We start from the raw sequence: 25,974 nt of genomic DNA, 5'->3' as shown, positions 1-25,974 counted from the left end.
CACCATCCATTTGCCTCGCCCAAATCCAAAACCTCCTCCACTGCTCCATCTACCATCCTTCAGTTGCGGTGCAAAAGTCATGCATTTTGGGAGGGGCGTATTGTCAGTCATCAGCTCAGCCACCCTCATACCACAGATGTCCAATCTCTTATGTTTAGTGTGTTGCGTCTGCATGAATATTTTTAAAACCTGCTGTTAAACTTAATTCTTAGTCTGCGTCTGTCTGCCTGCCAACACTTGTGACAATACCAATGAAAACTTGTATGCCTTTCTTTCTTCAGTGGAAAACGGAAGAAACAAAACTTGTCTGAACAAAATTAGAACCCTATTTTATTATAGTTTAAACACTGTGACTGTGTTTGTTACCTGCCATTGGTGGCTAAACAAACATGGACACAATATGAATATATTTTGAGGCTCTCTTCATCCCTTTACTCATCTGATGGATCATAACTGGTCATAAACTGTTAAAAAATATCAAGCCTGCCCACCAGTTTGACTCTTGGGGTCATTTATATTATGCTATAAATTAACAAAAGTCTAGACAAACAGATGTCTGTGAGATTGTCAGATTTCAGAGGAATGGTCGTAGCTCTTATCTTCAGTGTCTAACAGATTTTGATAATGTCAGTTAATCTCCGTCCTCAGTCCACTAACACAGCACTAACAAAGTTGCAGTTTTACTCTAATTTGCATTTAATTGAGGGTTAATGCCACTGTTCCTCTGAACCGAAGTCTTGTCTGCAGGCAAATTATCAAATGCAAAGGTCTTGGCTGGAGTGATTGTATTTAGATTGCACAATACATCAACCTGAATGTCTTTTGTGCCACACCTGTGACACCAGTGTGGATTGTAAAGACTACTTGGCATCATGGCAGTGATGAGATGATTAAACTGTAAAATAGAGGACTTCTCAATATTCATGCACGCCAGTCTCCCTGTTATTTTATCTAGGTCACTGTTTTTTCCTGCAAGTACATTTATAAAGTGGACAAAACAAATTGCCCCTAGTTGCTGGTACTGGCATTGATGTGAAAAACCTTTTTCCGTTTACCACTAGTCATTAGTTTCCATTTCGACTCTTACAAAATAAAGGTTGTTTGGTGGTGTTTAGTGTATGCTCTGTTTGGTTTAGTTTGATTGTGTTTTGTTTCTGTTTTCCCTGTTCCTTGCCTTTGTGCTCTGATAAAGTCATTTGATAATGGCTGTGTCCAAAATCGCCCCCTTAAAGGTGTCATGAACTGGCTTTTCAATTTTGTTGTTTGTTGTTTGTGGTCAACTACTGACGTTCGTTTGGTTTTTACATTCAAAAATATCATAACTAATAAGTAATAGGCTATTTTCTACACTGGTTTTTAGGCTCTCTGCTGAACGCTGGGTTTTGATGGGCGTGCCACACTGGAGACTTTGCAGTAAACGCCCACGGCTAGGATTGGATAAGATTTGCATATTTAATGAGCTTCAGCTCCCCTGTCAGTTCAGTTCACATGAGGGAGGGGTTGTTTTAAAAGCGGCGATCACAGGGCTTATAAACATCTTTATCAAACAAACACAATGATTTATTTCTCATCCACCCACGATTGATTAGAATATTATTTCTGTATTACTTGGCCTGCCTGATCTGTGGAGGCGCGAACCACACACACATACGCGCGCACGCCCAGATCAAGAAATTAATATTATTTCACTATTTGAGATTCACCGGCATCTCTGCATTTTCGGCATTTCTTCAGTAGAAAACGGAAGAAACAAAACTTGTCTGAACAAAATTAGAACCAAAATTATTTTATTATAGTTTAAACACTGTGACTGTGTTTGTTACCTGCCATTGGTGGCTAAACAAACATGGACACAATATGAATATATTTTGAGGCTCTCTTCATCCCTTTACTCATCTGATGGATCATAACTTGTCATAAACTGTTAAAAAATATCAAGCCTGCCCACCAGTTTGACTCTTGGGGTCATTTATATAATGCTATTGTAACACGGCAACAGTTGTCAGCACATTTATTGCACAGAAGACACAAAAAAACAACAAGTGCCAGTGACCAGAATAATGCTTTGTTGTATAGTCCCAGTACAATAATCAGAAATGGGAAAATTCCATTATTCAGTCTGGGTTGTGCGTAACTGGTCCAAGAAACAAATAAAACAAAATAGAAGAAATAAGAAGATTAAAAGAAAATGTCCGAAAGTTCTCCTGGGTTCTTCTCAAAGTCAGTGTGTAGTGTAAAAATGTATCTATAAGGCCTTTTTTTCCTACTACCCGGGTAGTGTGTGTATAAAGTAACAGCTTAGCTGAAATCAAATGAATCCCGCGATGGAAACGGGTCCGAGTTGAATGTCCGCAGGTCCTTCACCGAATCACAGGGTCTGGCTCGCCATAGATCGCATAACTCACACAGTTGTCACAGGATGGAATCGGGCAACAAAAAAACAGTCTACACAGAACAACACAACTCGGTTAAAATCTCTTAATGTTCACAGTGTCGTCAACAATAAACTCCTTATGACTAAATTTAAGTCGCAAAAGCATCACTCACATGCTTCACTCACACGTGCAGCTAAGCATATTACCATCAATACACGTGAGCATACAAAACACACCAATAAATGTGTGTCCAACACACTGTTTAACTATCTGCATTTCAAAAACTCACTCTCATGTGTAAATCGTTTTTTTTTCTCCATATATATATATATACAAAAACCTATTCAAAATTAATTTGACATGAAATGACTCAATAAATCTCTATTTATAAAACAAAATTTCTTTCAATGAACATCATCTTTGAACTCTGACTGTTTTTTTCATTTATCATGACATATACAACTTTCTGAACATTAATCAGCGCATTCAGTAACATTTCCTTTAACACAGAAACTCACCAGAGTTCGCAGAAATAAAGTCTCTCAGTTAACATCAGTCGGAAATCCTTTGGAACCACAAACACACTGCAACGATTTATATGGAAAGTTCAAAGATCTCACATTAGAACGTAATATTTATGCAGTAATGATTTTATATTTACACATTTGAAAAACAGCGCTTGATCACCTCGTGCGTACCAGCAACGAACAGTCTTCTTCTATTAGTCTCTGTGTGTAAGCCAACCAACTCATATAGCGACCCCTTCAGGCAAACTATGGTACTACATAGAACTGTGTTAAATTCTAGGGGGTTACATCCTCCCCTCCTGAACCTGCATGCGTCTCTGCATGTAGAATATTTATAAGAGTTCAGATGTATCAGGCGCTAGTACTCTAACTTGAGGGAAAGCATCAGCTTGAAAGGCTTGGGTGAAAGCTTGGTTTAGACCTTCTAAAAGGGAATGCATAACTAATGCCAAAGGATTTCCTAACGACTTATAATTTAGTCTATCAGGTTGTTCCCTATGTCGTGTAGAACGTCTGAGTTCTGGGATCTCTTGAGCAGGTATGTCTTTATTCCCTAGTTCATGCTCGACACTCACAGTTTCACTGTTATTGTGTTCATCTTCTCTTGCTTCATTCGCTTTTTGCTCAGCAGGTTCAGCATTATTAAGAATCAACTCCTGATTGGACTCATCATTCCCATCAATGGACTTTTCCAAGGACTTCCCAGGTAAGTTATCCTCTGCCAAGACCTCTCCAGGTAAGCAGTTCTCTTCCAGAATTTTCCCAGGTAGCACCTTTGGTACAGTCCTTTCCTTTCTTCCTGGAGGTTCAAATGGCCTTGCATTAGGATTCAATGTACTCCCACTTGTATCCTCATTCATGACTTTGTCGTAAGGTACTTCTCGAATAATGGTTATGGTAGGACATGATGTGTCTTGTGTGGTTTGAGGGAAATAATAATCCACCTCAGCATCAGGGTCCTGGACTGATTCTTCATTAGGATAATGAAACTCATTCTCCAACAATGTTTCTTTTGGGCAAGAGATTTCCTCTCTCTCCTCTTTGTCACTTTCATCAGTAGGATTGGTGGAAGTCAAGAATCCACAGGGCAAAAGCAAATCTCGATGAAGTGTTTTTTCTGGACCATTTGTCGTAAGAGGTTTTACTACAAAAACAGGAGACTCGTTTATCTGTTTGACCACTTGATAAATCGTGTTGCTCCATCGATCAGCAATCTTATGTTTACCTCTTATTCCCACGTTTTTGACAAGAACACGGTCCCCAACGTGCAAGGTAGACTCTCTCACCCTCAGATCGTACCTTTGTTTGTTACGAAGAGCTGTCTTCCTGCTGTGTTCAACGGCAATTTGGTAACTCTCTTGTAAACACTCTTGCAGCTTTTTGACATACTCCGTGTGAGTGACTTTCTTCCCTCCTTCTGGTTTGATACCAAAAGCCACGTCTATGGGAAGACTTGGCTGTCTTCCAAACATTAATTGATAAGGAGAGAAACCAGTTGTATCATTTTTGGTACAGTTGTAGGCATGTACCAGAGGTTGGACATGGTCACGCCATCTCACTTTCTCTTCTTTTTGGAGAGTACCAAGCATTTGAAGAAGTGTGCGGTTAAATCTTTCTACGGGATTCCCGCGCGGGTGATAAGGAGTTGTTCGAGTCTTCTTTATCCCTAGCAGGAGACAAAGATCCTTAATCACCGCAGACTCAAAGTCACGACCTTGGTCGCTGTGTAACCGTTCTGGAATCCCGTAATGCACAAAGAAGCTATTCCACAGAGTTTTGGCAACCGTCTTTGCCCTCTGATCAGCTGTAGGGACTGCCACTGCGTATTTAGTAAAATGGTCCGTGATAACTAGGATGTTCTTGGTACCTCTGCCATCTGGTTCTAGAGAGAGATAGTCCATACAGACTAATTCTAGAGGCCTGCTGGTTTCTATATTGACCAAAGGAAATGCTCTTTCGGCCTTAGCCTTCCTCCTGATGCACCTCTCGCAAGTATTGACTTTGCGTTCAACATCTAAGAGCATCCTCGGCCAGTAAAAGCGTGTGCGGACCAGATCTAAAGTCCGCTCCCCTCCCATGTGACCTACTGAGTCATGCAGGGCTTCCAGCGCAACTTCCCGGAACTTCTGAGGAAGAACAAGTTGATAGGACAAATTCCCTTGGTTCATACGCTTTCTGTATAGTACTCCATCTATGAACATAAATTGGTCCATCACTCTGAGCATCAGCTGAACTTCTCGGGTCTCATGACATCTGACACGGTATGAGAGTCGCTTACCAGTATTCAGGAGTTCAATCACTCTACTTATTGTGGGATCCCTGGACTGTTCTGCAATCCACTCTTGCGGTGACATTCTGGGGAGAGTGCTTGACCCAGGAATTAAATCTGCCTGCAAGAACTCTGCTGGAATGGCATCAGCATTCATGGCCAAACATTCCAAAGCAGCAGGTGAATAAAATTCGTCTCCTCCTGCCTCAAGCTCACACAATTGATGCTTCTGGCAAATGGCTTTTACTGCTTCATTATTAAACGAGGTTACATTTCCTTCTTTCATGAACTGGGAAATAAATTGATGGATACGGTCATCCTCCATTTTAGAACTGAAATCCATGTCTGGTTGGGCGTGCGGCCGCCGGGACAGACCATCGGCGTCTTGATTTTTCTTCCCGGCCCGGTACTGAAGGCTGAAATTGAAATTTGATAAGGATGCTAGCCAACGGTGTCCAGCAGCGTCAAGCTTTGCGGATGTTAAAATATACGTCAGCGGGTTATTGTCTGTCATGACGACGAACTCTGCTCCATACAGATAGTCATAGAATTTATCTGTTATCGCCCACTTCAATGCTAAAAATTCCAGCTTGTGTGTGGGATAACGTTTCTCACAATTTGATAACCCTCTGCTGGCAAATGCAATAACCCTGAGATGGCCGTCTTGCTCTTGGTATAAGGCAGCACCCAGGCCATGCAGGCTGGCATCTGTGTGGAGGATATACTGCAACTTTGGGTTTGCAAAACCCAACACTGGGGCTGTGGTGAGTTTTTCAATTAATGTCTGAAAGGAAACATCACACTCGGGTGTCCATCTACTGCCAAAAGGCTTCCTAAAGTCAGCATTGGATAGAAGTTTAAACCCCTTTTTCTTCCGGGGTGGACAGTAACCAGCGGTAAGGGCATTTAAGGGCTTTGCGATCTTCGAGTAGTCCCTGACAAACCTCCGATAATACCCAGTGAATCCTAGGAAGGATTTTAGCTCACTGATGTTGGTGGGTTTCGGCCAGGTGGTAAGTGCCGAGATTTTATCGGGGTCAGTCTCCACACCATTCTCTGAAACAATGTGTCCAAGGTACTTTACGGACTTCATGAAGAACCGACATTTGTCTGGGGACAACTTTAGGCCAAACTCTTTCAATTTGTTTAAGACCTTCATGAGGCGTTCCTCGTGTTCCTCTAGACTACTTGAAAAGACGATTAAGTCATCAAGGAAAACAAGTACTTCTTTTAGATGCAGGCTGCCCACACATTTCTCCATAACACGCTGGAAGGTGCTAGGTGCATTCGTCACCCCCTGTGGCATCCTGTTAAACTCCCAGAATCCCATCGGTGTCACAAACGCTGTTTTGTATTTGTCCTCCTCTTCAACCTCAACTTGATAGTACCCCGATTTCAAGTCCATAACAGAAAACCATTTAGATCCTGTTAAGGCGGAGAACGTCTCTTCAATGTTGGGCAGTGCATAGGCGTCCTTTATTGTTTGATTGTTCAACTTCCTGTAATCTATGCAGAGTCGAATGGAACCATTCTTCTTTTTTACAACAACTATGGGTGAAGCGAATGGACTTTCGGACTCCCGAATGATCTTTGCATCCTTGAGTTCCTGAAGGTGAAGTCTAACAGCCTCATAATCAGAAGGGTGGATAGGCCTTACCCTTTGTTTAAAAGGGGTTGGGTCAGAGAGGCGAATTCTGTGCTTAACTGCCGTGGTATGTCCGTAATCGAGATCATTCATAGCAAAAACTTCAGGAATGGAATTTAGTTTTTTTGCAATTCTGTCTCTCCATTCTTCAGAGAGAGGTGAGCCGGTGAAATCAAAAGTGATCTTGTTATCATGACAGGTAGAACACATGGTGTTGCAGTGAACTACGGCGGAGGGAGGAAGCATTTGGGGCTCATTCTCCTCAATAGAGGTATCCTTTAACAAAGACAGAGCAGATGGAACGTAAAGCTCAGCTAAGCAACATTTCTTTGGAAGGGTGATTTCATGAGCGGTTCCATTCTGAAGAAGGATAGGAACTTTGAATGATGTTCTTCTGGGGCTTGTGAGGACATAACTACAAAGAAGCAAACCACCAGGAAGACTGGAGTGAGCGCATGGCTCCACCACAAGGGGAGAATTTCCAGCTGTAGACACACCTCTTACATATCCATCCAGGACTATCTTCTGACCAGCAGGTATTCTGACATTCTTTTTCCCTTTCAACTTGACCTGGCCCACTTTGCCATTTTGTTGCTCAATGGTGTATCTGCGCAACAGGTTCTGGACTAGAGGTGAGTGTGGACATCGACTGTTGAGAAAAACACGACCATTACTGTTTGTGACACAAGACTTGAACAAATTATCTAGGGTGTTAGTGCCAATAAGTACTGGGATTTCAAGATTGAACTTGAAGTCGGGAATGACCAGTGCTAGAGTGGTGACCGCTTCAGCTTTTCCAGTGATATATTCAGGGAAACGCATGCTCACTTCAATATAGCCCAAATAAGGCACAGTCTGACCTCCAGCTCCTTCGACTTCAATGAGATTGTCCAGGGAGAGAATTGGATGGGATGACAAGTGAGCATCATAGAATGACTTGGACACAGTTGTCACCTGTGACCCTGAATCGAGAAGGGAGACGCAGGGGTTCCCTTCAATGACAATTTCAGCAGTGCATCTGGGACCTATAATACTAGGACTTAGATCATTGTCATTTGATGAAACACTGGAATGGGCTTGACTCTTGATTCTTTCTTCAGTTAATCCATTGGGACAATTCTTTCTGCAAAGGGCCCCAGTATGTCCCATTACTGAAACCCGACTCGGTTTAACGGCATTCCGTTTCTCTTTGTCCAGTCATCCTGTTTGGCTTTAAGCTCTTTGTACTTCTGGTCTACTAGGGCTTTGTTAATGGAGCCTTCACATAGTCTGGCTACATGGCCATCTTCTCCACATCTAAAGCAGAACCATGGCTTTGGAGGTTTACTTGTTACTTGCTGGACATTTATCTCTCCTTTAGCTGGCATGACTTTTGGGGTTTCTGCTAACTTAGGCTCACGTCCTTCTTTCTTTTTAGACTTGGATGTCAACTGCATTTGCAGGTCGGCCACTTGCTTTCTCAATGCCTCAGTCTCAGACAGGCAAGCTTGCAACACACCAGGGTCGCCATAAGCAGAGACATCAGTAGCAAACTGTGCATGACTCATAACCTTATGCTTTGAACCACCTATGTGTCGCTGCATCCTATCAAGTTTTGCAGCTCTTCTGTCTTCTTCAGTTCTGAGCAATAACAGCAACTCAGCAAAGTCAGGTGGTGTCTTTGTTTTAGACTCAAGCTGAAGAGTAAGTATCAGGGAATGATCCCAACACCCACGCTGGAATTGTTTCAGCAAGTGGCGATTTGCGGAGGATTTGCAAGTAGTCAGAAGCCTTTTCACCAGTGTCCTGGTGAGTGTTTAAGAACCTGGCAAAGATTTCATCGCCATCCTCCACCAGCCCATAAGCGGAATCAAGAAGTTTCACATAATCACGTGGAGGGGCAGTGGAACCAAGTTGCTTGACCACATCTGAGGCCGGTGGTAAGAGACTTTCAAGGATCCTCCTCCGCTGAACATCTGGAGGGAGAGAATCTTGTAGCAACAGGTCAACATGGAGGCACCATGTGTCAAAATCGGCTTCACCTGGGGGTTTGGGAACTTTGCCAGAGAAGGAACGCAGCCATTTTGAATGCGCTTGTACTGCAGAAGCCTCATTTTTAATGACATGTTCAACGTCTATGCGTTGCACCTCAGGTGGGTTTAATTCATCAGAAGTAAGTGAATTCAATGCAGACTTTGGAGTCTTTCTCCTCCCTACTGGGTCAGATTTTCTCTCTGAATTAGGCATGATAGCCTTCATATTTGATCTTTTAGACTGCAATTTCGTTTTGTGTCTTTGCAGGATGGATGTGCTCTGGTCAGAAGATGTCGCATCTGAACCACTCTCATCACTACTGGTCGCACTTGCATCTAGTGAAGGATGTTCAGCTTGGGCATGTGACTGCTTAAGTGGGGCTAACACTTTGACACTATCTACATGCCAGATAACTGTGGGGTCTCGCACATTTTTAATCTCCAGAGGGAAATCAGGCTCCATGAGTGCAACAGGAGTGTGTGTATCGAACTCTACTACTGCAGTAGACTGCCCTGACTGTACAGTACTGGGGGCCACTCTCACTACTTTCACCACAACTCCATATTTTTCAAGAGTTTCGGCAATTTCATCATCAGTGTCTGTATCGGTAATGCCTAAAACACACACGGTACATTCTGCTTTGACATTGTAGCATTTCTCAATATCTGAATAACTCATTTTTTCCCAAAGCACTTTGCAAAATTTGTACAGGAAATGATTATAAAATAAAACTCTGTTCAATCAAATAACTTGTGCTCAGGCTGTAATTATCCTCCTGGCTGGCTCGCCACAAAAAGGGTCGATGTAACACGGCAACAGTTGTCAGCACATTTATTGCACAGAAGACACAAAAAAACAACAAGTGCCAGTGACCAGAATAATGCTTTGTTGTATAGTCCCAGTACAATAATCAGAAATGGGAAAATTCCATTATTCAGTCTGGGTTGTGCGTAACTGGTCCAAGAAACAAATAAAACAAAATAGAAGAAATAAGAAGATTAAAAGAAAATGTCCGAAAGTTCTCCTGGGTTCTTCTCAAAGTCAGTGTGTAGTGTAAAAATGTATCTATAAGGCCTTTTTTTCCTACTACCCGGGTAGTGTGTGTATAAAGTAACAGCTTAGCTGAAATCAAATGAATCCCGCGATGGAAACGGGTCCGAGTTGAATGTCCGCAGGTCCTTCACCGAATCACAGGGTCTGGCTCGCCATAGATCGCATAACTCACACAGTTGTCACAGGATGGAATCGGGCAACAAAAAAACAGTCTACACAGAACAACACAACTCGGTTAAAATCTCTTAATGTTCACAGTGTCGTCAACAATAAACTCCTTATGACTAAATTTAAGTCGCAAAAGCATCACTCACATGCTTCACTCACACGTGCAGCTAAGCATATTACCATCAATACACGTGAGCATACAAAACACACCAATAAATGTGTGTCCAACACACTGTTTAACTATCTGCATTTCAAAAACTCACTCTCATGTGTAAATCGTTTTTTTTTCTCCATATATATATATATACAAAAACCTATTCAAAATTAATTTGACATGAAATGACTCAATAAATCTCTATTTATAAAACAAAATTTCTTTCAATGAACATCATCTTTGAACTCTGACTGTTTTTTTCATTTATCATGACATATACAACTTTCTGAACATTAATCAGCGCATTCAGTAACATTTCCTTTAACACAGAAACTCACCAGAGTTCGCAGAAATAAAGTCTCTCAGTTAACATCAGTCGGAAATCCTTTTGAACCACAAACACACTGCAACGATTTATATGGAAAGTTCAAAGATCTCACATTAGAACGTAATATTTATGCAGTAATGATTTTATATTTACACATTTGAAAAACAGCGCTTGATCACCTCGTGCGTACCAGCAACGAACAGTCTTCTTCTATTAGTCTCTGTGTGTAAGCCAACCAACTCATATAGCGACCCCTTCAGGCAAACTATGGTACTACATAGAACTGTGTTAAATTCTAGGGGGTTACACTATAAATTAACAAAAGTCTAGACAAACAGATGTCTGTGAGATTGTCAGATTTCAGAGGAATGGTCGTAGCTCTTATCTTCAGTGTCTAACAGTTTTTGATAATGTCAGTTAATCTCCATCCTCAGTCCACTAACACAGCACTAACAAAGTTGCAGTTTTACTCTAATTTGCATTTAATTGAGGGTTAATGCCACTGTTCCTCTGAACCGAAGTCTTGTCTGCAGGCAAATTCTCAAATGCAAAGGTTTTGGCTGGAGTGATTGTATTTAGATTGCACAATACATCAACCTGAATGTCTTTTGTGCCACACCTGTGACACCAGTGTGGATTGTAAAGACTACTTGGCATCATGGCAGTGATGAGATGATTAAACTGTAAAATAGAGGACTTCTCAATATTCATGCACGCCAGTCTCCCTGTTATTTTATCTAGGTCACTGTTTTTTCCTGCAAGTACATTTATAAAGTGGACAAAACAAATTGCCCCTAGTTGCTGGTACTGGCATTGATGTGAAAAACCTTTTTCCGTTTACCACTAGTCATTAGTTTCCATTTCGACTCTTACAAAATAAAGGTTAGAAATAAAGGTTAGAAAGGTTTCCCTGTTCCTTGCCTTTGTGCTCTGTCATTTGATAATGGCTGTGTCCAAAATCGCCCCCTTAAAGGTGTCATGAACTGGCTTTTCAATTTTGTTGTTTGTTGTTTGTGGTCAACTACTGACGTTCGTTTGGTTTTTACATTCAAAAATATCATAACTAATAAGTAATAGGCTATTTTCTACACTGGTTTTTAGGCTCTCTGCTGAACGCTGGGTTTTGATGGGCGTGCCTCACTGGAGACTTTGCAGTAAACGCCCACGGCTAGGATTGGATAAGATTTGCATATTTAATGAGCTTCAGCTCCCCTGTCAGTTCAGTTCACATGAGGGAGGGGTTGTTTTAAAAGCGGCGATCACAGGGCTTATAAACATCTTTATCAAACAAACACAATGATTTATTTCTCATCCACCCACGATTGATTAGAATATTATTTCTGTATTACTTGGCCTGCCTGATCTGTGGAGGCGCGAACCACACACACACACACATACGCGCGCACGCCCAGATCAAGAAATTAATATTATTTCACTATTTGAGATTCACCGGCATGCCGACAGGCTTACGTTTTGGTAGCCTGTCTGGAAAACAAATAGCCCCAAGACTACTATTACATCAACCCGTTCTCACTCCCAAGGCGTCAAAATCCGAAGCATAGTCAAGTGCCTTCCGCGTCACAATTAAGACGCTAAAGGTGCCCCTGGGCGTCATTTTTCGACGTGCTGGGTGCTCCATTCATTACAATGATAAACCTTTGGCGTCATACACAGACGCATTTCATTATTTGCGTTTATAAAAGCAGACATGATTTTATTAATTTTTAAAGGCTACTTTTATATTTTGGAGCAACTAACCCAACTCCTACCCTAAACCTACCCATATCTAAACAATATAAAACACATAACAGGCAAATAAATGTACAGTCACAAGTATTTATTGCAAAAACTGACCAAAACAGTATAAAAGTATTAACTCATGTTGCATTCCAAGTCTTCTGAAGTCATACGATGTCTTCATGTGAAGAACAGAGTTGATCTTGATGTTTTAATCGCTGAAATGATGATCCCGCTGCCCCGTGAACGAACTCATTCATAACTCATTAAAATAATTCAAAAGACTCCTGAGCATGACACAATCGGTCACAAGACACACGAGAGCCAATGACATTTTACAATCAATGCTGATGTAATGACGAAATTGGTCCCAAGACATACGAGAGCCAATGCAATTTCACTATGAAATCTCACGTAACGGGCGCCAATATTTGAAATTTGATGTGTTCTTCGGCGGATGGAGATGCTGATCGCTTTTGGGGATTTTCTTCATACAAATCAATCGTTTGACCTCGGAAAACTTGGATTATTTAACTTTTTGAATAACTCATGTATGCAGACGTATGTTATATCCTGTGTTTTATTTCATGTTCACACAAATGGGTAGGTTTAGGGATGGGATGGGGTTGGGTTACATGTTAAGTATGTCTAAATAGCGTAAATAAAATAAATGTAAATAAAATTATGCTTGCTGATTAAATTGAAAAACACACTCCAACATGTCATAATGGCAAAATCATAAACTAATACAATTTCACCATGACGATAACATTCCCAATACCCAGTGCGTCTGTGTATGACGCCAAAGGTTTCTCACTGAAATGAATGGAACACCCAGCGCGTCGAAACATGATGCCTTGGGGCACCTTTAGCGTCTTTATTGTGACGCGGAAGGCACTTGACCATGCTTCGGTTTTTGACGCCTTGGGAGTGAGAATGGGTTGATTACATATAAAAAAGACGTTTTACTCACATAAGTGTGTTGAACAATTCCTGTCAGATCCAATATAAGGCACAGCATTGTTTTTTAATCTCAATATGTCTGCCAATCCAGCTCGACCTGAGACTTGTTTACAAATGATTCCGCAGTAAAATGAAGTGACAGGTACAAAGTCTTCCCCACGTGAGCTGGAACTTCATTAAAAATAAATGAAGTATCACACATTTCTAATATTAGGATCCGAAGGAAGCTTATGCAGCGACTGTGTTCTTCCACAACCAGGAAAAGCGTGATATCTTGCTATCTACTTCGGCATGTTTATTGCTGCCTGCTAGCATGATCCGAACAGCTCCATGAGTCGTGGGCGGGGCTACAGAATTAGACATGCTTATTATTCTGTAGAGGCGATGTTTCGTCACATGATGACGTCAAGATGCGCACGCGATCGTTTTCTGGGTCTGCTGTCTAAAAACGTTTTGACTAACATAAAGTTTTCAGCTCTAAAACTTACAAGATATTCTTATATTGCCATGACCTTTTATATATCAAAGGCTCAAGGGAAAGTTGATTTCTCAATTCATCACCCCTTTAAATAAAGCACTATTTGAGGGGACAGAAATTTGTAGTGGTATTCGACAAAAAAAAGAGGTTTATCAAGTGCACTCCTTCAATCCCACAATGCACCTCAATAACGAAGTCTTCCGCTTAATGCCGCTTTGTCTGCCGGGAAGAAGTCTGCTGCGTAACCCACACCAGTGAGGGCTCGGCAGAATCGAGGGCGCATAACGGCCGCAAAGGGGGCACTCGTGAGCACCCTTCTGAGACCTAAAATGACAAATGGGACACCACACACACGCAGCAGCCATTGCAAGTCCACAAGACTGAAAGCGCGCATGAAGTTTGCCATCTGGGACGGGACCGCAGCTGAATCACCCATTCTGTTTTCCAAACCGCTGGTCCAGTGTGGGCTATGCTGGACTGCCAGTCTCTCGTGAACGCGCATACGGCAGTACGGAAGTTGGATGTTACAGTTTGTAAATTTTTAAATATCGATATTTTTCTTACACAAACCTATCGCTTTGCTTCAGAAGGCCTTTATTATCCCCCCAGAGCCGTGTGGATTACTTTTATGATGGATAGATGCACTTTCACTTGGTTCACCTTTTGGTCCATTTAAAGGAGCCTGACTTTGGTTCTTTTAAAGAGGACTTGGTTAAACCAAGTTAAACATTGTTGTGTTTCGTTATTCTCCTACAATCTTTGTGGATTAAATTAAATTAAATTAACATTTATTTGTATAGGTTTTTTTTTTTTTTTTTTTTTACAATACATATTGTTTCAAAATAAAGACATGTATCATGCACTTCTCTACAGCCACAGCTGGTTGGTTCATGAAGAATGAACCACACATCTATGGTTTCATGAAGAATGTTTATCAATGGAAAGTTTCAAATGTTCTTCACACACACACACAAAAAGAGGGTTATTTTAAGTGCTCAAAAAGGGTTCTTCTGGCATCACTGAGTGATCACATTAACAAATGCATAAACTTACATCACATGTTTTGAGCTCTACTCTATTTAAACACAGTCTGGCACTGGAAATGAAAGTAAATGATTTAAAAAGTGTTAATCAGTGGCTTGATAAGACTTTAAAAAGAAGGACAAAGAAGCACAAAGAAAAAAATATCTAATTATCACACTTTATTATCGTACTTTAATGTTCCTTTGTTCTCAAGTAAAATAGCTTCACATGGGGGATTTGATCAAATGTGTGCCAGTGGAATTTGACAATAGCAGTGTCTTATGAACGTGCCACAGGGTTAGACTTTGAAGCATCCTTTGTGAGCTGTAAGGAAACCAAGAGAGAACTAATTCACTACTGTATGTGTTTCCAGCTCAAATTCTTATTAAAAAATGATGATGTCATTGAGTTATACTAGAATAAAGTGGAACGCATGCAGGGAGAAGAAAATCACTGTTGTGAGATTCAGTTAGGCCTGCAGGATTTACTTGGATCGACAAAAGAAGAATTCACTGCACTGCACTGCACTGTACCGTGTGTGTGTATGTGTGTGCGTGCGTGCGTGCGCGCGTGTGCATGTGTGTGTGAGTGTGCGTGTGTGTGTGTGTGCCCTGTTATGACTGTAAGTCTCTTTTCAGTGACTGTGCCCTAGATAAACTATATCACAACACCACTGAAATATTCACATCTCCTTCTGCATTGTGTCTAACCATCAATGTGAACAAACTATTTGCAATGACAAGTTTAGCTCTGGGAACAGCTAGGGCTGGGCAGAGCAAATGAATAATATAATGAACCATCTTGTCTTTTCTAGACTCTTCCCCATTGCTTTGGGTTGGCTTTGTTGCAATGGATAAATGCTCTGACACTGTTCTCCTGTCCTGAAGCTACATTAAACTTTTATACAAAATGTTTCTAAGACATTTAAATTTCAGGAAAGTGCTTATTGGTGTATTGATATACATACATACATATATATATTATTATAATCGACCAGGAGTACAATCACCCTTGCCATGTTTGTAAATGGAAAATGGGCCATGAGCCTTTTGTATCCTGCATGAAAACGGATTATTATATTGATTAACTTACAACCAACTGTATAATGTTATTGTGTAGATTTTTAATGCAACTGCAAATTCAGCAATTTTATTTTATTTTTAATATTTTTAATAAAGCCTCATTCCTCTCAGGTCATTGGCCTGTCCCCTGCCCCTTGTTTTCAACTTCTCTTTGCTGTGCATAGGATGGGAATAAAGGCATTTTGTATTTATTCTGTCAATTTTCAAAGACTTGATGGTGTGTCTCCATGTTATGCATTACTCCTTTTGCCAACTATCTTACTCTTCATTTCCCTTCAAATAAATAAACATATTCATAATAATATATAACGTCATAAGCAGCTTCTCTTTTTTATCACTTTATCTCTATTTGTTTAGTCAACCCTGATTTTTTTACTATAAATATTTGGTTATTGAAAAGTGTATGCTAAAGGAAACATCAGCATTTTTTCTTAACTCTTTCTAATAAACGCATTGCAGTGGCATGATAAATTAACAGTAAACTGTCAACCTGTTACCTTTTTTGGCTATAATTTAACTATTTAATATAAATAATTGTTAATGTCATTATTAAATCTAGCTTGTAATTACGCACTGCAATTTATTAAAACAAAAATAAGGCTAAAAGATGCATTCGTTGTCTGTTAGAATGTTTAAAAAGTCTCATGTAAAATCTTAAAGGTAATCACCTTCATCAGATACTCAGCAGTGGATCCTGGTTTAGATCAGGGGTTTTTAAACAGCGGGGTCCGCTGAGTGACAGGGGCTCCGGGGTCTACTCGGAAAAATAACTTAAAAAAATAAATAAATCATTAAATGAAGTCAATTTAAATTAAATAAGTCAATCAATTAAATTAAAATAATTAAATAAGTGATTAAATGTTAAATGAACACGATACAATTTGTTAAAAATAAATAATAAATAAGTAAAAGAAATACATTTGTTTAATTTATTATTTATAGGCTAAATTTAATTAATTTACTATTCATAAATTAGCTTACAAGTCTAGAGGGGGAAAAAAGAAATACATTTGATTAAAATAAATAAATAATAATAATAAATAATAAAAATAAAATAAATAAATGTTAAATTGACATGATAAAAGTGTTAAAAAAGTTTAAATTAAAATAAATAAATTGGACTAAAATATATATATGTGGAAAGCCTATATAAATATATATTACATACATAAATACATTTGATATCCATAAAATAGATGATTACACGTAAATGTTAAATTAACATATAAGCATAATAAAATGTTTTAAACTAATTAAAAAATAAAGTAAAAATTTAAACAAACTAATTATATTAAATTGAATGTATAAAAATGTTATACCAATTATTAATATATTAATTAGCGATTAATATAAATGAATAAACAAAATAAAACATTTAGGCCTAACAGTATTTTAGTAGGCTATAGTAACTAGAAAATATCTATAATAAAGTAACTTTGTAGAAACTAATGTTAGACATATTATTAAACGAGGATGTGGGTGTCCGTGGCATCTAAATGTTTAAAGAGCCCTGCTTTAGACAGGCAATTGATCTACAGCAGGTGGCAGCACAAGCCTAATGCAAACCTGCCTTAAAACGGCTAATTAAGAGGACAGGGCTAACAAAACCTCCGTTTGTGTAATTCCCTTCATGCGAATAAATTAATATTACCGGCGTAAAAATAAATAGCTACTGCACAAAAACATAAAAATGTGCAAAGCAAGAATGCATGATAATGCATATAGGCCTAATGCTTTATACAACCTCAGCTAAACAGGTGTTTTTATTGTTAAAAAGGTTAGCTTTGAGCTTATCATTGAGAAGTTTGTAGCCTCTTGCGTGTTACTAAAGTAGCGCTTTATGAATATTTTTCTCGGTTTATTCAGCTGAGCCCCGATTCCACCAATCAGATCGTAGCGCTCCAAACTTCCCACCAATCAGCGCAGCTCCTGTAACTTTCACGAGCAGCTCGCGCCTGTCGCTCTGTTTTGATCCGCTGTCCTGTCTGTAGGTGGTGAAGCCTCGATGGGGACACTTTTGTTTTTATGTTAATATTTTCTTTTACAAACTGCGGCGCTTTTGTCGAGGCTCAGGTTTATATAGGGGGGAATGATGACATCATTTATCTGCGGTTGAGGAAGCTGCCGTGTTTCTGAAGAGCCTCTTGAGATCGCCTAAGCCTCTGCCATGAGCTGTTTGGATGTTATGTATCATCAGAGTTATGGAGCTCATCACTACTTGCCTGCGACATCAGCAGCGGCGGCAGCGGCAGCCTACAAAGCGGCGTACTACCACCACCACCATCACCACCAGCAGCAGCAGCAGCAGCAGCAGGTAGGGCTGACACTGACGACTCATGAAGTTAGAAAAAGTTCTGCTTCAAAAAAAAAAAAAAAACATCATTTAAATCCTTTATTATATATATGACTTTTATTTTACGAGTTGGACCAGTAAATGCCTAAAAATGTTTTCTTTCTTTTCAGTCATTTTAGTCAATATATAATTAACATACTTTGTTTTTGTAGTTTTGATGATTTTATTGTTACTCTAAAATGTGGAAACTAATAATAATGATATGAGAAGATGTGATTTATTCTCTACATGCTATACTGTTATTAAATAAAACCACATTTTATGACATTCGATATAGAATTCTTCAAATTCCAAGCTGTGAATTACAACTGAATGTGTTTATTCAGTCTCTCGTACGGAAATCTTCATGGGCGTAAATCAGCGCACCACTAATGTGCCAAGCGTGGGCACCGGGCCATCAGTTCAGAGACAATCCTCAACAATCTATTTTGGTCGAAGACCAGGTGGTGAATGTGTGTGCTGCAGCTTTTAACCCTGCCCTGACCAGTTCTTCTTCATAATGAACACAAATCTGTGTCTTTCAGCAGAAGAAGTTCGGTGCCTACAGCAGGATGCAGGATTCGGAGGAGTTTCCCTCTCACTGTGGCCAGAACAAGCAGCCTGGAGCGCTGAAGCCCCGTCCCGAGCCTGAGCTTCCACGAGAGGAGGAGCAGAGCGCTGGGGAAGAGGAGCGCTGCAAGGAGGCGCAGGCCGAGTACTTGAGTGCCAGGTGTGTGGTGTTCACCTATTTCCGTGGAGACATCGGGGATGTGGTGGACGAACATTTCTCACGTGCCTTGAGCCAGCCCAGAGCCTTCAGCAATGATGCTAAAAACGGGAGACTTCAATCTGGAGGATCGTGGAAAGGTAGGAAACAGTGTTATCCGGGAATCTACAAAATGCGCAATCCTAAAATACAATAATTGTGCAGATAAATAGATAAAGTTCATTCAAATGAAAAGTATTCTTTTTATACTGTTCATTGTTATAATATAAATCTGGGTAGAACCTAATGTTGTGTCAAATTCACCCTAATTGGATTCAATTTAATTGACCAGAAATAACATTAACATTAATAGTTCTCACACTTTTCCAATAAATAAAATACATAAACAAGATAACTCATGATGGCTACACTTTATTTTTCTTGTTCCAGTGTAATTACATTATAATAATAATATTAATTAACAACATGGACTATGAGGGTAGGATTAGGGTTTGGTTTAGAGTTATTTGCATGTTATTGTGCATAATTTACTGTTATTACTACAAGTACTTGTAACGTGTAACAAAGACACTAAAATAAAGTGGGTAATACTTTATATCGCAGTGTCATTGTTACACGTTACATGTAGTTACTGTAGTAATAACTATAAATTATGCATAATTACATGCAACTAACCCTAAATCTAATTGTAACCATAACCCTATAGTAAGTACATGTATTTAATTATTATTACCCAGTACTTAATTAATATAACATTTAAAATTACATTGTACTGATAGTTCAAGTTCTGGCTTCTGATTGGTCAGTACAGCATTACTGCTAAGCTAACAAACAAGATTTCTCTTTTAGATCACTTCAATCACTTTTTTGCCTTCACATGTTACTTTAAAGTGGAATGACCTTTTTTTTCTAATTATTTGTTGTGTTTCAGAAGGAAACTCCCAGTCTGAGGGTCAGTGTGGCTCTTTATCGTCATCCCTGTGGGGTAGTGGTTACCCATCCCAAACCAGCCCATGTGTCCCCTCCTCTCACCCTGACTTCCCCCACAGCGCTGCCTTCCACCCTGCAGACACCGGCATCTGGAGCACCCACAGCCTCTCGCAGACCGGCCTGGCCCCTCCTTCTGCCCTCACTGACTCATGGCACTATGGCCTGGGAGCCCAGAGTGGAGCAGGATACCCCCACGTACACGAGATGTACCCTCACATGCATCCCCGCCACCCACATCCGCATTCCCACGCCCACCGCGTGCTCCATCACGCTCACAGCCCTGCTCTGGACCCCCGCTTCAGCCCCCTTCTGCTACCTGGTGTAAGGGCGTCATGCAGCCCCACGTCATACACGGATGGGATCAAAACAGAGCTGGAACCGAGTAGCATCCCAGCACCTAACTGGCCCGTTTCTTTCCACGGGTCAGTGGACATCTATGATACAGGTGAGACTAGATGATATATCTGAACACTTCTACAGCATTCATGTGTTTGCAGTGTTATGTCATTTGTAAATCATCATGATGTAGTCATTTTATTGGAAAGTCAACAAAAATGGTTTATATATTAAATAATCTAAACCATAATGCGTATTTTTGGATAATTCAGTAAAATAGAAGTGCTGTCAAGCGATTAATAGTGATTAATCGCGTCCAAAATAAAAGTTTGTGTTTACATAATGTGTGTGTACTGTGTATAATTATTATGTATATATAATTTTAAGGAAAATGTGTTTTATATATATGTGTGTGTGTGTGTGTGTGTGTGTGTGTGTGTGTGTGTGTGTGTGTGTGTGTGTGTGTGTGTGTGTGTGAGTGTGAGTGTGTGTGTATATACAAGTATACATAATAATTATACACAGTAAACACAAACTTTTATTTTGGATGCTAATTCTAATATAATCATTTGATGCTCAAGAAACATTTCTTATTATTATCAATGTTGAAACAGTTGTGCCGCTTATATTTTTGTGTAAACATGTATTTTTATCAGGATTCTTTAATCAAAGAATCATGTAAAAGTTGAATGGTTTGACATAGAATTGATTTGAAATTTGAAATGTAAATCTTTTGTAACATTATAAATGTCTTTACTTTTGTCTCTTTTGATCAATTTAATGCATTCTTGCTGAATAAAAATTAGTTTCTTGCTGACGTCAAACTTTGAAACAAATTCATATGAAATCTTAGCCTGACAAGCCGGACCCACATCAAGATGTTTGGTCTGGAAACTCACCATAGACAGGGCTCAGTCCGAAGGGCGGGATAAACGGTTGTCTTTCAAACTCCAAGTGCACGCGATAGGATAGCGGTACAACCAACCAGAGCAACAAAGGTGAAGGGGAGCTCGCTGACTGATTAAACATTCACCGTATCCGGTCGGCTAAACTCCGAACACATCTTCCCTTTTTAAGAATGACTTCAGTGCCGCTCTTTGTTCTTTTCTCAGAGAAAAGCTTAACTCCAAGTCTTCCGGAGTCGCATTCAAAGCTGATTCGAAAGACCGCCGCCGTTCGCCAGTTTCTGTGTTTACTAGAAGCACGCAAACGCAACTCGGCCGTTGTCATTATGGCCCCGCCCGCCGACTCTATACACAATGTGATTGGCCCGTCCAGATTGAGAGGAATACAGCTCAGGAGGGTATTGAGAGTTCCTAGACGACACTTGCGGGCAGATTAAATTTGCTGCCGCTAGGGTGCGTCTAGATTTCTAGGCTAATGAAATCTAGCATCATGCAAAAACAGCTTCACAACTCAAGACAGTTCATTTAATATTATAAAATGTATAGTTGCCACTCTATAAGATCCTTTAACTATTATTGTCTAGACTAGTTTGAAACATGTCAGACTCTTTGATTGTCACAATACCTATATTTTCTTGTTGCTTTCACATATAAATAATGTAAAGCAGTCTTGCCATTGATTGTCACTGATTTATATTTAGGGGAAAGGGATGCATGATATATCAGTATCATGTCAGTTATTGGTCATTATTAGAGATTTTTAATTTTTTTGTCATTATTAGATGTGTCAGTGGATGCTGCATAGTTAAATGATTAGTTCACTTTATAATTTACTCACCCCCACCTCATCCAAGATGTTCATGTCATTTTTTCTTCAGTCGAAAGAAATTAAGCTTTTTGAGGAAGACATTCCAGGATTTTTCTCCACATCATAGACTACAATGGCAATCAACGGGTGAAGGTCCAAATCACTGCAGTTTCAAAGCGCTTTAAAGGGCTTCAGAGGCTCTGCACGATCCCAGCTGAGGAATAAGAGCTTATCTTGTGAAACCATCTGTCATTTTACCAACAACAACAAAAATGTATATACTTTTTAACCATGAATGCTCGACTTTATCACGTCATCATGCCGGAAAGGTCACGCAGGTGGGAGTACCGACCCAGTGTCGAAATACTCTCATGGTCTTCTCCAACTTCAAAATCTTCTGACATCATTGTTCTACCATTATTTTTGTAAAGGACGTTTGATTTAGTCTTAGCATATTTGTTTTTACATTGGGTCGGTACTTCCACGTACGTCATGTCCGTGACCTTTCAGAGGTAATTACGCCACACGCCGTGAAGGATCACAACACTAAAGTCGAGCAGAGCATTCGTGGTTAAAAACTATATTGTTTTTTTGTGTGAATATGACAGATGGTTTCACTAGACAAGACCCTATTCTTTATCTGGGATCGTGCAGAGCCTCTGAAGCCTTCAAAGTGCTTTGAAACTGCATTGATTTGGACCTTCAATCCGATGGTTGCCAATGAAGTCCATTATGTGGAGAAAAATCCTACAATGTTTTCCTCAAAAAACGTTAAAAAAAATTGACTGAAAAAAAAAAGACATTAACATCTTGGATAAGATGGAGGAGGGGGGGGGGGGTGTAAATTATCAGGACATTTTCATTTTAAAGTGAACTTATCTTTTAAGTGTGAATAATTCACCATATTTAAATACAGATTACTTTTCTAAAATGTACCAGTTAATTTTTTATCAATTTAATATTATTATTTTTTATTATTTTAAAATATATTTTAATAACACGTTTTTAATTTAATATTAAGCTTAATTATTTTTGACCTAGATTTTTATTGTTTTTTTATTTATTTATCTAAGATAATATGTAGGATATTATCATATCAGCCAGAATTTTTATTTTAATACTGGTGCATTCCTACAAAATGTCATCCTGCTGACACATTTCTGCTTACCTACAGTGCAAACCACCATACGGCGGCACAACCCTAATGTTATGTTACTGGAGGAAGTAAATATGTTTTAACAGGATTTATTTCCTCACCCACAGCGCCAGAGCAAGACAAAGCGAAGGCCAGTGTTTGGTTCTGAGACAGAGAAGATTCACTGGACTACATGCCTTAGACTGGACCACTTCTGCAGCCGAGGCCCACAGTATGAGTCTTTCCTCAGAGGACTGTCTTGGGAACTATTCAGGGGGCAGATCAGTCTCTATCAGTGAGACAAGCACAAAAACAGCTTTGGGGAAATCTTGTGTTTTTGTAAAGCATACCATCCTGTCTGAGTTTGTGCGCTCATGGACAGAGATCCAATTCAGGACGCTTCTTCTCCCATCTGGGCTTTTCCTGTAAAGCGCTCTGCCATAAAGGATGCCACATGTCCCGAATGAGGTCGAAGAGGTAAATCTCCCTCGTGCTTCACACAAAGGAGGTTTTATCGACATGGTCGATGCTTTAGAACTGCATTTTATTTACTTACACAGGTTCTGTTGAAAGAACTGATTATAGTAGTACAGTAAAAGGCAGAAATGTGTGAATGTCTGGGAAAATCTTTATTTACTTTAATATATTTGCCTAAAATAGCCTTGTGACTTTACTGGTTGGTGTTTTCTGTTTGTAATATGTGTTCATAGATTATTTTTAAAGTCAAATTGTCTTGCTTTTGAGGAATTCGTTTTACTGCCTTACACGAACTGCTAAGTTTTATTGGCAAACAATCTGTGTTGTTTGGATGGATTTATTAAATCATTAAAGTGGTTACTTTCCCTTTAAATGTTGTCAGTGGTAGTGCTTTTATCTTTTTTACTTTCCCTCTTCAATAGGATGTAAGGCATTCGAGAGGTCAGCGGCACCAAAACACACTGGTTGTGCTGCAGAATAACTCTTGACCAATTTTGGGAACGAAATACGGAGAGCTCAAAGTCCCAGAAGGGATAGCATCATTCCATTCACATTTAGCTTCATCTCTCGCAAAGCCACACAATCTGGGACGTGTCATAAAGTGTGTTATTTTGCAAAAAAAAGTTTATGTGAATGCTCTTAAATGTCAAAAGTCGGTATGCGCTTCCTGTCTGGCTAGGAAGTTCGATCCAAGACAACTTGAACAATTGCAGTTAAAACAGACTCCTCTTATCCACTGCAGATATGTCCTAATAGAGATTGTGATAAACCAAAAGAATGTGGCTATCGAGGCCTCCGTGTAACTTCGACCCAAATCCACTCGAAGAATGCAGAGAGCGTAGAATATGCACTCTGGTGTGAAATCGGACATTATTTTGGAGAGATGCAGCTTGAAATATTTTTTATACAAGCACAGTGCCAGATATTGCATTATATTTGTCGTAAAAGACAGCTGTTGGGCTGGTTGTCCTGTGAGTGGAGAAGCTCAGTTAGTGTGAATGTGGGGTTGGGAGTGAAATCTTTGACCAGGTGGCAGCACTGACCCTCTCACATTCCTGCTGCAGCTCTCAGAACATCACCAGCTGCTTCATACTGAGGCAGATTTAGAAACGACGACATCTCTAACTCTACACTAGAAAGATTATTTTTGTGGGAACTTGTGAAAAACAAGTGCCTTCAATTGTAGTGTACTTTAAATCTTAACAGTAGCTATATTTAAAACAAAAACTTAGTTGCAAATGATATAATATTAATTAAATAAAAGGCCACATTAGTGTATTTAAAGGGAGTGCACTTTCATGATTATGTTTCTTAAAGGGGTGGTTGCATGCAAGATCACTTTTTTAACTTTAGTTAGTGTGTTTGAGCATAAACAGTATCTGCAAAGTTACGGCGCTGAAAGTTCAATGCAAACGCAGATATTGTCTTTTAAAGTTATGGCAGTTTATTGCCTACAAAAGCGTCCGGTTTGGACTACAGCGAGCTTCTTCGCGGGTTGGTGACCCCTAGCTAACCCTTGCGAGTCACCGCAGATGTGACTTCTGCCCGTTATGGTAAGGGCCGTGGCATTTCTAGACAACCTGTGCTTGGCACTTCAGCCAGTAAAAATACAGGAAACTACATTTGGCCATCTAACCAATCTAAGACCATTTACTGAGGGATGGGCTTCATAGAAGCAGAAAGCAAACGAGCTGTTCAAAGGACAGTGGAGACAGCGGTGTGGAATAAAGGTCCAATATAAGAAAAAAATTGCATTTAAAAAAACCCCCAAAAGTATTAAGAAATGTTATACTGCGCCCCATAAACACAACTAAGCCTAGAAAAAAAACACGGAACCATCCCTAAAACATTAAAATTCAATGAAATAAAAGTATCTTCAATGACTCACCCTGATGGCGTTCCAAACCCGTAAGGCTTTCGTTCATCTTCGAAACACAAATTAAAATATTCTAATAAAATCCGTGAGATTTCTGTCCCTCTATTGACAGTCCCTGCAACACTTTGATGCTTCAAAAAGTTAATAAAGAACTTCTGCAAGAACCAATGAGGTTCATTCTCATGTTTCACAGCACATTTGTTCTTCAGCAAGAACCAATGAGGTTCATTTTCGTGTTAAAGGGTTAGTTCAACCAAAAATGAGATTTAGCCCATGATTTACCATCAAATCATTCAAAGTGTATATGACATTCTTCTTTTAGACGAATAAAATCTAATCCAAGCTTTATAATGGCAGTGATTGTTGCTCTGTTAAGTCCATCAAAATGCATTTTTGTCCATCAAATAACGTGCTCCACACGGCTCTGGGGGGTTAATTTGGCTTTTGAAGCAAATCGATGGATTTGTGTAAGAAACATTTTAAAGTAAAGTTCTGACCGATTGCCTACCGTGGAAAAGTGTTGAAAGTGCCTTCTCGGAGTTCAAGATGCGTTGGCGACGTCTGAAGGGCGTA

General features: G+C 39.6%; 1 protein-coding gene across 4 annotated transcripts; it reads left to right on the top strand.

Moving 5' to 3' along the window:
- Nucleotides 1-17,233: 17,233 nt before the first annotated feature.
- vgll3 (vestigial-like family member 3) lies at nt 17,234-23,886 on the top strand. 4 transcript variants are annotated; one of them, XM_067444931.1, is made up of 4 exons: nt 17,234-18,129; nt 18,693-19,014; nt 19,809-20,309; nt 23,177-23,886. In XM_067444931.1, exons 1-4 carry the CDS (start codon nt 17,983-17,985, stop codon nt 23,215-23,217), a joined length of 1,011 nt encoding a protein of 336 aa, XP_067301032.1. In that variant the 5' UTR covers nt 17,234-17,982; the 3' UTR covers nt 23,218-23,886. The 4 variants fall into 4 exon arrangements, with proteins under 4 accessions (XP_067301032.1, XP_067301033.1, XP_067301031.1 ...); XM_067444932.1 differs by having other exon boundaries at nt 17,235-18,129; nt 18,699-19,014; nt 19,806-20,309; XM_067444930.1 differs by having other exon boundaries at nt 17,235-18,129; nt 18,696-19,014; nt 19,806-20,309.
- Nucleotides 23,887-25,974: the final 2,088 nt, after the last annotated feature.

The sequence above is a fragment of the Pseudorasbora parva genome, chromosome 5 (assembly GCF_024679245.1).
Source record: "Pseudorasbora parva isolate DD20220531a chromosome 5, ASM2467924v1, whole genome shotgun sequence".
In the NCBI taxonomy this organism is placed as follows: Eukaryota; Metazoa; Chordata; class Actinopteri; order Cypriniformes; family Gobionidae; genus Pseudorasbora; species Pseudorasbora parva.
This window is presented reverse-complemented; position numbering and strand designations above follow the sequence as displayed.

Bases quoted from the DNA above. Each gene is read 5' to 3' on its own strand.
- vgll3 (XM_067444929.1), top strand. From the start codon at position 17,983: ATGAGCTGTTTGGATGTTATGTATCATCAGAGTTATGGAGCTCATCAC. The intron at 18,130-18,692 runs GTAGGGCTGACA...TGTGTCTTTCAG, and splicing joins AGCAGCAGCAGCAGCAGCAG to CAGAAGAAGTTCGGTGCCTA. The intron at 19,015-19,805 runs GTAGGAAACAGT...GTTGTGTTTCAG, and splicing joins ATCTGGAGGATCGTGGAAAG to AAGGAAACTCCCAGTCTGAG.